General features: G+C 37.1%; 2 protein-coding genes across 3 annotated transcripts in view; one reads left to right on the plus strand and one right to left on the minus strand.

The window, feature by feature from the left end:
* LOC141403881 (protein Lilipod-like) overlaps positions 1 to 13,433 on the minus strand; it is a 92,925-nt gene that overhangs the window by 14,611 nt on the left and 64,881 nt on the right. For both annotated transcript variants that reach the window (XM_073986956.1, XM_073986948.1), the window contains exons 2-7: positions 11,286 to 11,410; positions 11,009 to 11,148; positions 10,670 to 10,900; positions 10,402 to 10,470; positions 1,933 to 2,612; positions 1,630 to 1,861 (exon numbers count right to left, since the gene is read on the minus strand). In XM_073986956.1, coding sequence (XP_073843057.1) covers positions 1,630 to 1,861; positions 1,933 to 2,612; positions 10,402 to 10,470; positions 10,670 to 10,900; positions 11,009 to 11,148; positions 11,286 to 11,410 — 1,477 coding nt within the window. The remainder of the gene's footprint in view (positions 1 to 1,629; positions 1,862 to 1,932; positions 2,613 to 10,401; positions 10,471 to 10,669; positions 10,901 to 11,008; positions 11,149 to 11,285; positions 11,411 to 13,433) is intronic.
* On the plus strand, positions 3,309 to 4,359 carry LOC141390721 (tetratricopeptide repeat protein 12-like). Its single transcript, XM_073963658.1, has 4 exons — positions 3,309 to 3,554; positions 3,612 to 3,842; positions 3,922 to 4,044; positions 4,126 to 4,359. Exons 1-4 carry the CDS (start codon positions 3,418 to 3,420, stop codon positions 4,343 to 4,345), a joined length of 711 nt encoding a protein of 236 aa, XP_073819759.1. The 5' UTR covers positions 3,309 to 3,417; the 3' UTR covers positions 4,346 to 4,359.

The raw sequence follows: 13,433 nt of genomic DNA on the forward strand, positions 1-13,433 counted from the left end.
ACCATTTCTGTTCTATCACACGGCTTATCCTGGTTGAGTCCTCGACAAATATATGTGGAGATAGCGTGCAGCGCTGTTGTCGTGCTGTGCTGCTTACGGAATCCATGCTGATGATCGGCAACTTGATAGCTATTCCTGATATTGGAGAGGATTAAGGTCTCAAGGGTCTCTGCTACGGGCGACAAAAGCGAAATCGGCCTGTACGATTCACTTTGCTGGCATCCTTGCCTGGCTTCAGGAACAATGAGGGTGGCTAGTGAGTGAGATGCTCCACTCCCGGCTCATACAGCTATTTCAGCATTACGATGGAAATTCCTTCAGGGCCCAACGCTTTGGGTGATTTAGCGTTACTGATGGCATTCGCAACATCATCCATTGTAAACTTTGGTGGTTCATTCTCGGCAGGAAGAAATCTGATGTGACGTTGTACTCATCTCTTCGCCCTGTCACTCCCTGGGTGCTCGACAAATTGTTGATTGAACAACTTGGACACCTCTTCGGGTCAGTCAACGTAACGTCGCCAAACGCGACTAACGTGACTGAGGTCCTATCCTTCTTCTTTCCAAGGTTCGAGAGTGGCTTAATCGTTGCCCACCATTCACTTATACCGGCTCCAATGTTGCAACTCTTCAGATGATTTAACCACTTGTTCCGCTTATGCTCGCCGACCAACCTATTAAGTTCCAGCGTCAGCACCCTGACTCTGGGGCTCGACGAAGCTCATCACGCTCATTTGCTAATCCCATCGCATCTACTGGGAAGTGATGATGATGTCTCGGAATGTCCTTTCCGCTACCCGAACATCAGAAGGACTGGCTAGACCTCTGATGCGGTGATTAGTTAACTCTCTGAAACCCGGCCTATCAGCTTTCCCATGATCGACGAATGTGCGGCGTTCAGAGGTGTTAAAATCGGGCGGTCTGCTAATGGATACAATTATGGGGAGATGGTCTGATCCAAGAGAAATGACGGGTTGCCAGGTAACGACATTTGTCAGATCAGGTGACACGATGGTTAGGTCTGGCGAACAATGATACTCTGCTCAATTCTGCTCAGCTAGCGCTGAACCAGAACTCATGATGCGCATTAAAGTCCCCCAAGACCAGACGGTTATGACCTACCAATAGCGGTCTAATGCTAGGATTTTAACCTGAAATACAGCTATTTACCGCCGGGATGTATGCTATCAGCAACTCTTTCTCAAGAGTTCCACACCGAACTGCTGTCCCCATACATTCCATGTACGGGTGCTAAACTTTTCAACTGCAGACATTTAGGCGAGATAAAACTAGCAGGAAATTTCGCAAGTCTATTATTTGTTCGATGAGCACCTAAGGTCCAAGTGCCATTTCTCGTCGGAGACATTTTCTCTAACCCCAATCAATTCAAATTAATTCGGTATTGCAAACCTTAGACATTGTTAAATTGTATAACCTGATTTTTACAGTAGGACTGATAATATGCCTGTCTGCGTACTCGATAATTTGTAAAAATTATTACTAATGTTTCTGATTTTGACAGTTATATAAAGGAAAAGTTGCTGAAAAAAGTGTTTCAGCAACATTTAGTAAGTACGAAGACAAACCTTACAATACATTTTGTCATCTGTTTTTTCTATTTTTTACTTACCTATAATACGGCTTAGCAAAGGCAAGGCGGAGCTTAAAATCAACACTAATGCACAATTGAGTATCAATTGTGACAGTGATGTTTTGCGCCGTTGTGGTCGAACATTGCGCATAAATGGCATGGTATAGAAACCAACGGCTGAAGTGGCTCCTAAGTAAAATATGAGACATACTTCGAGACCAGCTCCAATTGGTCCCAGTTTGGATAATGATGAAATACCCAATGTAAATTGCTATAAAAGAAAAAAATGATTATTTAATTTCTTCTAACATACACATAACTTATTGTGGCATTCAAACTTACCCTTGTGCTAAGAGGCAATGCTTTGATACCAATCAACAACTCCAATGTATTTTGCACCACCAATAGAACTGTTATGCCAGTGAAAAACAGCAGCAACAACATAGCCAGAGGATAGACAAAATTTCTCTGGAATGCCGATGATTTCCGTAATTTATCCAATTCTTTACGTTCAGACTCTAATTCTCTCAGTCTTTCATTGAGTTTAGCAAGATTATCGTAACTATCGCCATTTAAAGGTTTTCTTTGGATCAAATGTGACAATGATGGAGTTCTATGGCTAACATGATTGTAGTAATTGCTAAAATTATTACTACGAAACTCATGGTGACTGTGATGATGATTGGATGTGGTTTGTGTGGAGGAGGAATTTAAATAATTACCACCACCACTAAATGTTATGGTGCTTGCCAGATAATTGCCATTTGGCATATCGTAGCTGCCTCGAATGTAGCTGTTATTTGATGTAGTTGTCGTTGTTGTATAGCTACCATTGCCGTTACTGTTGAGAGATTCATTGATGCTAACATTTTGCAATTCCAAATTGGCCAATTTTCGTTTGACACTAGCCTCTTCCATGTGAAATGCTATATATTCCTCATTGACATCGCGTAACAGATGTGGTTTGACCAAAACTTGACCCACCACACCAAAAAGACGTACAAAACCAAATGGGGTGCAAACTGTAACAAAAAACAAAAGGACAAAATATTAGTTTTATTTGAGGTAAATTTATGAATATGAATAATAATTTCTATAGAAAATGTTTTACTCCGCGACGACTTTATCATCCCTGAACGCATCACTTCTCTGAAACATTGCAAGACTATGCAATCTTTCAGTGGAGTCGAGGAGATTAGAATTGTGAATCGTCCCAGAAATTGAAGTATCCTAAGCACAAAACGGAACAAATGATCTGGGCGACAGTGTGCAAGACATCAACCCAAAGTCGTAAATGTAGAGAAAAAATTCAAACCACTCCAGTAGAGGTGAGTCACCCATTTCTGAACCAACTGTCAGCAATAATTGGTCTGTTCAAGTACTGCAAGAATCTACTAATTTTTACTATTTTTTCCGATAACATAAAGGAAAAAATGTTATCGTAGTAAAAAGTAGTAGCTTCTTGCAGGTTCTGGAACAGAGCAAATATGAAATGCTTAAATCAAGCATTTGTTCCTCACCTTATATGTGATATACTATATGTGATACAGACCATATTGGTCTGTTCCAGAACTGCAAGAGTCTACTAATTGTTACTATTTTTGTCGATAACATAAAGGAAAAATTGTTATCGTAGTAAAAAATAGTAGCTTCTTGCAGGTTCTGGAACGGGCATATAGTAACTATGGCAACATTTGTTTACATTCAACAACATTTGACAGGATTGTTTATAGGAAAAAGAATTTTCATAATTGAAAATTCGTCAAAATAAATATTACACGATTTTTTTGAAATCAGACTCCAAAGGAATACCATATACCCAACATCATGAACAACCCACCAGGATTTGATGAAGACTTTTTGGAATTTGAATCAAAAGTGAATCAAGTAATGAAATTGTTGGAGGATATAAATAATGCTAATAAGAAGGAGGATGAAAGTACTAGCCCATCCAAGAAAGCCGCGTAAGTCTAAATTAATTATTAAGCTCGATTAAACTCTAATTTCAATTCCCTGTGTAGACCAAAGAATATTTTCGATGAAATAGATGAGAATAACTTTATTGTAACGGTTAAGGAAAGTCGCACAGTTTTGAATCGAAATGTTCTTGAAAATGACGATGAAGATGAGAAGAAAAAATCTAATCCAGATGTTATGGATAAATTTACATTTATGCAACAATTTGAAAAGGATGCCGATGAAAGGGCCAAAGCACGAAGAGAACGTGAACGGATTGCACAGCATTTTAGAACGTAAGTTGTATTAATTAATTAATATTCATATTTTAATGCTTAATGCGTAAAAACGTATTCTTTATATTCTTAATTTTAGTTTAGGCAACGAAGCATTTCGGAAACAAAATTATGAAAAGGCCATTAATATGTATACCAAGGCAATGGATCATATAAGGGATAGTCCCATTTTATACAATAATCGTGCTTTGGCATATATGAAGTAAGTACTTCAGAAAGACGTACCGTACCATTCAATATCAGAAACTCATATTGATATTCTTAATTTTTTCACTTCTTACAGATTAAAAAACTACAAACGTGGCATTATGGATTGTGATTATGTCTTAAACAAGCTGGAAGAGAAGAATATCCGTAGCTGGTTATATCGTGCAGCGGCATATAAACGTTTGGGTGATGAGAAAAATTTCGAGACCAGTATTAAATTGGCAAGAAAGAATAATCCGAAAAAGGGTGAATTTATAGATGATTTTTTGGAGAAGTTTAAAACTGAATCAATATAATATAAATAAAACAACTAAAAATAATACACTAAAGTGCTTTTGTAATTTATATTTAAGTTTTTTTGTTAATGTTTAGTCTGTTAGGGAGTGCTAAAGAGATGCATAAACTTCAAAAAATGAGAAACGTCAATTTATATTGCTTTATTCTGTATGTAAATAGTACAACACAGCATAGAGATATGTTTTCACTACTGGCGAATAAACCATAATCAGTCTGCTCAGTGTAGCGTCCATCACCTACGTTTCTTGTGTGATATTTACTTGAAACGTTGTATTGAACTGGATTTCGTTTCTTCTTCCGGAGATGAAGTCTGCACTGAAAATGTCACGAGAGACACTAGAACTGTAGCAATAATGCATATTTGCCACCCTAAACCCGATGTCTTAAAACTAATTAGAGACCTCTCTACTGAAAACAAGTATCTGTGGAAGCTATGTTACAGTACAACAACAACACTGCATAACCAATACCACGACGGCCGGTTCTATGTACGAAGCATCGCGTCGGCCAGAGTCGTCATTCCTGAAATTAAGGCTGACTGCCGAAATGAAAATGTCTTAAGTATTGTATTTCATAACGCCGTAATACTTAGCATATGCTAAGCTATGTACTTCGAAACGTGACAATTGAGCATTTTTAACGCAGGTGAAAAGCAAACATGTATTATTTTTTCTCGTGAAAAAAGGAAAGGGAAAGCCAAGGACTCGAATCCACACAGCCACCAAATTATGTGACCGGTTTCGCTGTTAGTTGGGCAGCTCTTCAGACATATCGACTGTGGAATGGCTTCTCTGTCCTAGAACTTTTGGTTTTTCAAATGCAAATGTGTTTAATACAATAACGGATATTTGGCCGTTGAATTGTATTTCTTCATGACAAACGCTTTTTTGCGCTGCCTTTGAAGTTATGACTTTTGGCTTTGAACACTAACACGCCGTAACAAAATTTTTTCATATGTTTTCAAGGACGTGGGTTCAAATCCCAGCCGGACCCAGCCTGTTTTTTATTTATTTGAAATTTTGCCTGTTAGGGCGAAGATCATTTTTAATAATTTTTATTTATTTTCTCGTTTAAAGTTAAGCTTGATGACCAAATTATGTGACCGGTATCGCTGTGAGTTGGGCAGCTCTTCAGACATATCGACTGAGGAATGGTAATGTAATTATGGTAATGTCTAATTATTATTTTTATTTCTGATGCATTTAGTTGCTTTTTCGAGGAACAATGTATGAGTGTACAAATGAAATTGTGGTGTATTTCAATAGTTATTTCAAACTCATGGCAACTCTGTTTCTATGTTATAAATTCTCTTTCTATCAATGTATCTTTTGTACTAATTAGTATTCGTTACATTTTTAGTTACTGCCATTTTACTTACTAGTTATGATTAGCTTGTTCACTTCGATTTCAACCATCAAACAGATCAAAACGTTCGACTCCATTTTTATTCGATTTATATTCTTCTTTGTTGTTATATATTTTATTAAATAAAACATTATTATTTAAACATTATCAAACGCGTGCTTACTTTCAATTTAAATACACAACAAAGAATTGGCGACGAGGATAAACTCAAGTTCAAAGAGTTTTCAATAAAATTTTGTGCAAAAAAATAATTTTTTTCTAATTCGATAAACGCATAACCTAAAATGGATGCAACTCAATTGGCGCAAATACTGGATGCCTTTACGACAATGGCAACAGCGAAGAAAACCCATCAAAACCTTCAGCAACATCTTCCAATCAAATTGCAAATTTATGAAGACTAAAGTAAACAAATCGATGCTAAAGTGCCGTGTATGTGGGTATGAGGAAGAAGTTGTCATGTACAACAAGTACGGAGTCAGGTGAAGACGAAAAAAAATCAAAAAGAAAATAAAGCAACAATACACACATGCACACACGGACGATCAGTGCAATAAGCTGTTCAATGCAAATCATTTGGCACTCACTGAACATACCTCAACGGGTGTGTTGGTATAAACAAAAGCATCAACATCTTCAATACAATCAAATTCGAACATCAACTCATCAAATCAATTCAAATTCATCAATTCGAAAATTCAATCAACATCAATCAAAACTTCAAAAATCAATCATTTTCAAAAAAATATTCAAGCCCGGGAGAAATAGTGCATATTCCCGAGTGCAAAGGGAAATCTCCGGCTTTTTCAAAATGGGGTAAAAACTCCATACACACAAAACGTGCAAATTCCTGGAACTCACAACAACAACAACACAACCATTCCAAAATCATCAACATAACCAATCATCGAATTCATCAAATCAAAATCATCAATTCAAACATCAAAATCATCATCAACTAATCAAAATCATCAACATTTTTCAAAATGGAAGACAGCAAGTGCATGCTGCGCCAGATGACGATCAAGTCTAAGGAAACTACCTTCGGCTCTGCTGACGGACCAAGTCCTTATTAAGCCTGGGAGATTGTGGTGTATTTCAATAGTTATTTCAAACTCATGGCAACTCTGTTTCTATGTTATAAATTCTCTTTCTATCAATGTATCTTTTGTACTAATTAGTATTCGTTACATTTTTAGTTACTGCCATTTTACTTACTAGTTATGATTAGCTTGTTCACTTCGATTTCAACCATCAAACAGATCAAAACGTTCGACTCCATTTTTATTCGATTTATATTCTTCTTTGTTGTTATATATTTTATTAAATAAAACATTATTATTTAAACATTATCAAACGCGTGCTTACTTTCAATTTAAATACACAACAGAAATATTTCGACGAAGCTTAAAAACTGGAAAGCATCTGACGATTGACGTCAGCCTAAATGTTTGTGTTCGTCTTTATTTTTATTTTTGGAGCGGTATGTCAGAAAAAGTGCCTGCTCAGATTCTCCTGGTTCGTATTGGATCATGGATTTTTTTCGTTTGTCACCGTATCATCCACCATGGGTTTGTGTCGGTGAGATGAAAAGGGAGCCGTGAACGCACACATTTCATGAGTTGTTCAGGTCTGACCTTTTTGCGCGCCAACTTGATCCCCAGAGCCTTTGTCGTCGTCATAAGATTATGCAACACCCCGCCATCTACCCAAGAACATTACCAGCCACAGACTCTAACACCTAATATTGCCGTTCCAATTCTTCAGATCAGATACATAGCCCCATATTTTTCACCGCGGACGAGGACGCTGTCACCAGGGTTAGTGGAGACAGTCACAGTTCGACTGACAATCCATCGTATCACATGGTTTGACAAATAAAGTGACTTGGCGACCCTGCATTTCCCTTTGGTCGGATAATCTCCCTATTCTCATATACATCAATAGACAATCCGACTCCATAACCTCTGAACGCAGCACATTCTTTAACCATTGCAAAATTATTTGGGAAGGATTTAGATAATGCATCAAACAACGCTTTAGACACATGCCAATCCCTCTGATCTCCCTATTCTCTCCTTAACCATGGAAAAACCAATTGAGAAGTATTTAGAGAATGCACTGAACAACGCTTTAGACACCTGCCAATCCCTCTGATGTTCGGGTAGAATCGAAGAATTACCGAGACATCGTGACTGCTGTCGCCTCGCAATATTCCAGCTGGTCGAATACCTCCCAGCAGAGGCGATGGAATAAGCGAATGAGTTGGATGAGCTTCGGTACGCGGGTTATTTTAGACGACAATTTTTTGAGTACCGCAAAAGCGACAGGGCGAAGAGAAATGTTATACGTCGTTTGCGGACTCTTCCGTCTGGTTTCCTAGGCGGTTTCAGATACAATCCGAGTTGAAAGCTCCGAATATTTCAAAGCTCTTGGTCCGGGCTGAATTTCAATGGTGATGATAAAGCAGTTGGATCAACCAGAAGTCAAGTATCTTAACAAAGTCCTTAGTCTCCCTAATAACCCGCGAAGCCTGTAAAATCGACAGTTTTTTATGTCGTTTGCGATCTCTTCCTGTCGAGGAGTAACCACTACAGTTGCAGATGTTGTCCAAGACGAAAATCGTCCAAAGCTCTTTGTCTCTTGGTTCTGATTGAATTTCAATGGGGATGCTAAAGCAGCTGGAAGAATCAGGAGTCGAGTGTCTGTGTAAAGCATTTGATACGGTCAGTCATCAGTGGTCGCCAGTCATATATAAAATTCTGAAACTAACGCCAAATCCGTGGATTGAAACAATTGCAGATCCTCCACCTTTCTGCAATTCCTCGCTTTACCGACAGATAATTGAGAGAATTTCATATCCGAATGATTGTACGCTCATGACGTCTGGTCGCCTACCTTTGACGGCATTTGTGTGAGGCTAAATGGTAAAATGAAGCTCCCACTGTCGGATGGGTCAATAATTCCGACCACTAATTAGGGGTCACATTACCGAGCTTGTTTGTATAAGTCGTCCCTGCAAGTCACAGCTATCGGCGATAAGATGAGAAGTGGGGACAAGGTCCTCAAGTCCCTTGCCGACAGCACTTGGGGAGTGTAAGCTCATGATGTCAGGTCCCACCGTTGACAGCATTTGTGTCAATCTAAATGCTAACATAACAAAGCTTCCAATGAATGAGCATGTCGGGTGACATCCGCCAGCTTGTATAAGTCGTCCCCGCAATTTACAGTTATCAACGATAAGATGAGAAGAGAAACAGAAACAAGGTCTTCAAACCGACAGCGCTTAGGGAACAGATAAAGAAACCTCGTTAACCACATACAAAGGGATATGTTGGTCTGTGGTAAGCTATACGGCGCCGGTGTTGCTTGTCAACGTAAGTGGTACGCAATGAAAAAAACATTCCAGAATACATCCCTAAGAACTGCAACAGTGAGTCTCCTCATGTCTTCGGTGGACGACTTACATGAAGAAGATAAGATCTTGACAGTGCGTCGGCACAATAAGTTGTTGTCGATGAAGTATATGCTTGGATGCTATAGAAAAAATCACCGAAATCACGATCTAGGAGATGGGTACCCCAAGCTCATGCATGTCTGGAAAATTTTCATGACGTAAAGAGACTGGTGCCAAAAATAACTTCTAGATCAACAGGCATATTGGTTTGAGTAGTATTCATACTGATGCTGTTGTGGAGGCTTTATAAGCCTATCGTACGAATACCGTTCTCGGAGATCACCCATCATTCGAGACTTGTTTAGGCACAACTAAGATCCAGTTGGTGCAGCCACCTCAATTCCTACTGAACTTGGATAGATAACGCAGAACACATGTCCAGCATGCAATAACCGTTTAACTTCATTTCTGCACTGTCATCCCATCTTCATGTAAGCTACCACCTTACCATGTTGTTGCCTTTAATGAAGCCCACAAAGATTTTCACCTCTACCTTATCGAGGTAGAGCATACTGCGGGTTCCACGTATATTGCGGCCATTGCAACTCTTGATATTCTGCATTCAAATTCCAATCGCTATATATGATACGTCTTTTCAAAGTAGACTTTATGAAGTTTGCCTAAGTAGCATATCCATCGAGGGTCTGACATCGATTGGTTTGTTGATTATCCATTACGGTACTATGTGAAAAACATAAAGCCATACAAAATTCTATTTATTACAAAATAATTCTGCAGTTAAGAATCGCTCTTGACTCGGCTGCCTTCTTGTCTGATTGTCAGATTATTATTTTAAAAGACGATGCAATTATCTTTATGTCTGCGTAAACATTTTAAATTGTCAACAGTAATGACGTAGTCAACATAAAAAGTTTTATAGTCGATGTGGGTTTGATGCTGGTCATAAAAAAAATTATAATTTTTATTAAAACTTTTCTGGCAACAAGACCCATTAAACTTTGCTCCATTTTTACTACTAATTAATTAGTACCCTACCACTGAAATACCAATATAATTTATTTGATAAAACAAAAACCGCATGTACGGTATGGCGGACACATTCATGCACATCGGTTTATTGTTTTAGATTGAATATATCCGATAATAGATTATAATTCATGGAAATGCAACACAATTGTCGTTTATAATCTGATATGGCCCCCGCCCACAGTGGCAAATGTAATTAGTCAAATTAATAAAACAAAAGGCAACAAAAATGTTTTTTCAACTTACGGAGTAGTAGAAGCACACCCAAAAACGATACGCATGAATATAAAAATGGCAAATGAACGCTGCCTAAATCTGTAAAGGAAAAAAGAGAGCAAAAAGACAACAGGTAATTAATGTGGGCATAAAAGACAAAACAAAAGAGTACAAAAAAGAAACTGCACCCACAAATGGAAACTGCAGCAGTGTGGCTTTGCTAAATTAATAACCACGCCACAAAAAAACAATTTCCGCTGTAATGCAAACGATTTTTGTTCTTGATTGGCATACTTACTGAACAATGAGAGAAATCCAATTTTTTCTGGATCCATTACGGCTGACAGCACATATGTCAGGCCCAATACAACAAATGCCAATAGGCTAAATACTGTAAAAGTTTCATAGGCTCTGGCTATGATGCCCTTTTTGTGACCAGAAAAGCCAGTTGATTCAGTGAATAGATAGGCAAATGGCAAGAAAACAAATAATGCCAAATTGGAGAATAGAAAAACATGATTCCAAAGACCTGCAATGAAGAAAAAGAAGAAAAAAAAAACATTTGAAATCAAGCATAACATTTGATTGCAATGCTCTTGTGATGGCCAGTCAATCACAACAACTACTACTCACTTACCTTGGATCAATGAACTGTTTAGCCACTTGACGTAGTAACTGTTCGGATAGAGTAGCAATACTTCATTGCTGGCTATTGAAACGGGCAACAATAGAGCCGCACCAACCGCAATTGCCATTGAAAATGTGCAAAGCCATGAGCTGTTGTTGATTGATATTTAGTAGTAGTCGGGATGGTACATGAGGAATAGGAAGTAAAAAATGAAGAAGTTATTTAATTTTATTGGAATAAAGAATGTACTTTATCCATATCCAATCTTCAATTATGTTCTTCCTACCTTATTCGATACACTAGCAACTCGTCTTCATCATTGGAAAATAGATCATCACGATCTTTACGTCTGAACCGTGAAATTAACACGTACGATGCAAAGTATAAAACTATTAAAAGCAACAGGAATATCTGAAAATAGAGATAATATATAGAAATCTGTTACTAGGAGTGGATGTAATGAGGTCTATTTTTAGAGCTTAACAGTAGAATAATAATGGAAGTTTTGCACGAAGAGAAATTTGTTAAATGAAAGATGACATATTGTGTATATTTTGTTTTATACTGAAAATTGTTTGATCTTTAAAACATGTACTAGAAATGTTCAGAAACATTTCAATTTTTTGATATTGTCAACGCATGTAAAACTTGGATTAGACTTGGAATTCTGCAGTGGTTGATAGGGGTGGTCTGCCTGCGCAACTGCATCAAAAAATGCTATTCAGGCCTGCCTGATTGTCTCGTTCATTTAGAGGCCCTGCCAGAACCTTTGGACCTCTCTCTAGATCATGAAGATCTATATTGACGTGCCTGGTTGTGAGAAGCCTGTCCACTAGATTGTGGCAAGGATGCTCACGGCGCACAGTTGTTCAGAATCGTTTTTTTTTTTCTGGTCAAAACTCTGTAACTTTTGAACGAATAGAGATATTTTTTGTGTTCGACAGATAACATAATCAGCTATCCGATGCATTAAAAACTTTGGAATTTGAAGGTTAAATATTTGAGTTTTTTTTTTCATATTTTGCAAAGAAATATGAATGTTTTTGAAACAAACCAAAAAATAAAAAAAATTGGAAAAAATTTAAAATTTTGTTCTTGTCAACATAGGTGAGATGTAATGGATGGATGGAGGGAATGGGTGCACTTCAGAGGCTCTTCTGGTATTAGAGAATCTCTCAACGTCGTCGTCGGAATATGACCTCCAGTCTCCCCAAAAACATCAAACACAGCATCTAACCCCACATATTGTTGTTCAGACCGACCCGGAAATGCATCGTTCCCACAATTCGATTGCAACGGTATCCGCAACAAAGTCATCGAAATTGTAGACTTTATGAGTTGGAGAAACATCATGGTCGCCATCTCCTGTAGCTTGCTACTTTGCGGTGGTTACAATGCTTTGCTGAAGGATCGTTCAAGAAGCGGAGGAGCAGGAGATGCCTTCCATCGTTTCGTTTAAGTTTACCTCTACACCATTTTCAACTGTAATTCAGAAAATTGCAGCTGTAATCCATTTGAAATTCAGATATTTGATTTTTATTTCAGAAATTGCATTTGTAATTCGGAAATTCTATTTAAAATTCAGATATTTTATTTGTAATACAGATATTCGATTTGAAATACAGAAATTCCATTTGAAATTCAGATATTTCATTTCAAATTGAGAATATATCATTTGAATTTCAGAATTTCCATTTGAAAATCATAAATTCCATTTGAAATTCAAATATTTCATTTGAAATTTAGAATATTTCATTTAAAAATCTGAAAATTTCAATTGAAATTTAGAATTACTTAATAGCGCTAACATGTCTCTTTGTTGATGTAAACGAATCACATCACATTTAAATTACATTTCATAAATTAATTATTTTCTGAAAAATTAATTGAAGGGTTCTGAATTTCAAATGAAATATTCAGAATTTCAAATGAAATATTCTGAATATCAAATGTAATTTCTGAATATCAAATGGAATATCTGAATTACAAATAAATTATCTGAACTTTAAATGGAATATCTGAATTACAAACAAAATATCTGAATTTCAAATGGAAATTCTGAATTACAAACTGCTACAACTGCTATTTTCTGAATTACAGTTGAAAATAGTGTAGTGACCCATACAAGACATCTATGGCGGTAGCAGTAATTTCAAATGAAATATTCTGAATATCAAATGTAATTTCTGAATATCAAATGGAATATCTGAATTACAAATAAATTATCTGAACTTTAAATGGAATATCTGAATTACAAACAAAATATCTGAATTTCAAATGGAAATTCTGAATTACAAACTGCTACAACTGCTATTTTCTGAATTACAGTTGAAAATAGTGTAGTGACCCATACAAGACATCTATGGCGGTAGCAGTAAATTGTGGGACTCCCGAGGTAGAGTTGTTTAATGTGTACATACCGCCGATGAATACA

This window comes from Musca autumnalis, unplaced genomic scaffold (assembly GCF_047663935.1).
Source record: "Musca autumnalis isolate F117 unplaced genomic scaffold, ASM4766393v1 scaffold_1, whole genome shotgun sequence".
Taxonomy (NCBI): Eukaryota; Metazoa; Arthropoda; class Insecta; order Diptera; family Muscidae; genus Musca; species Musca autumnalis.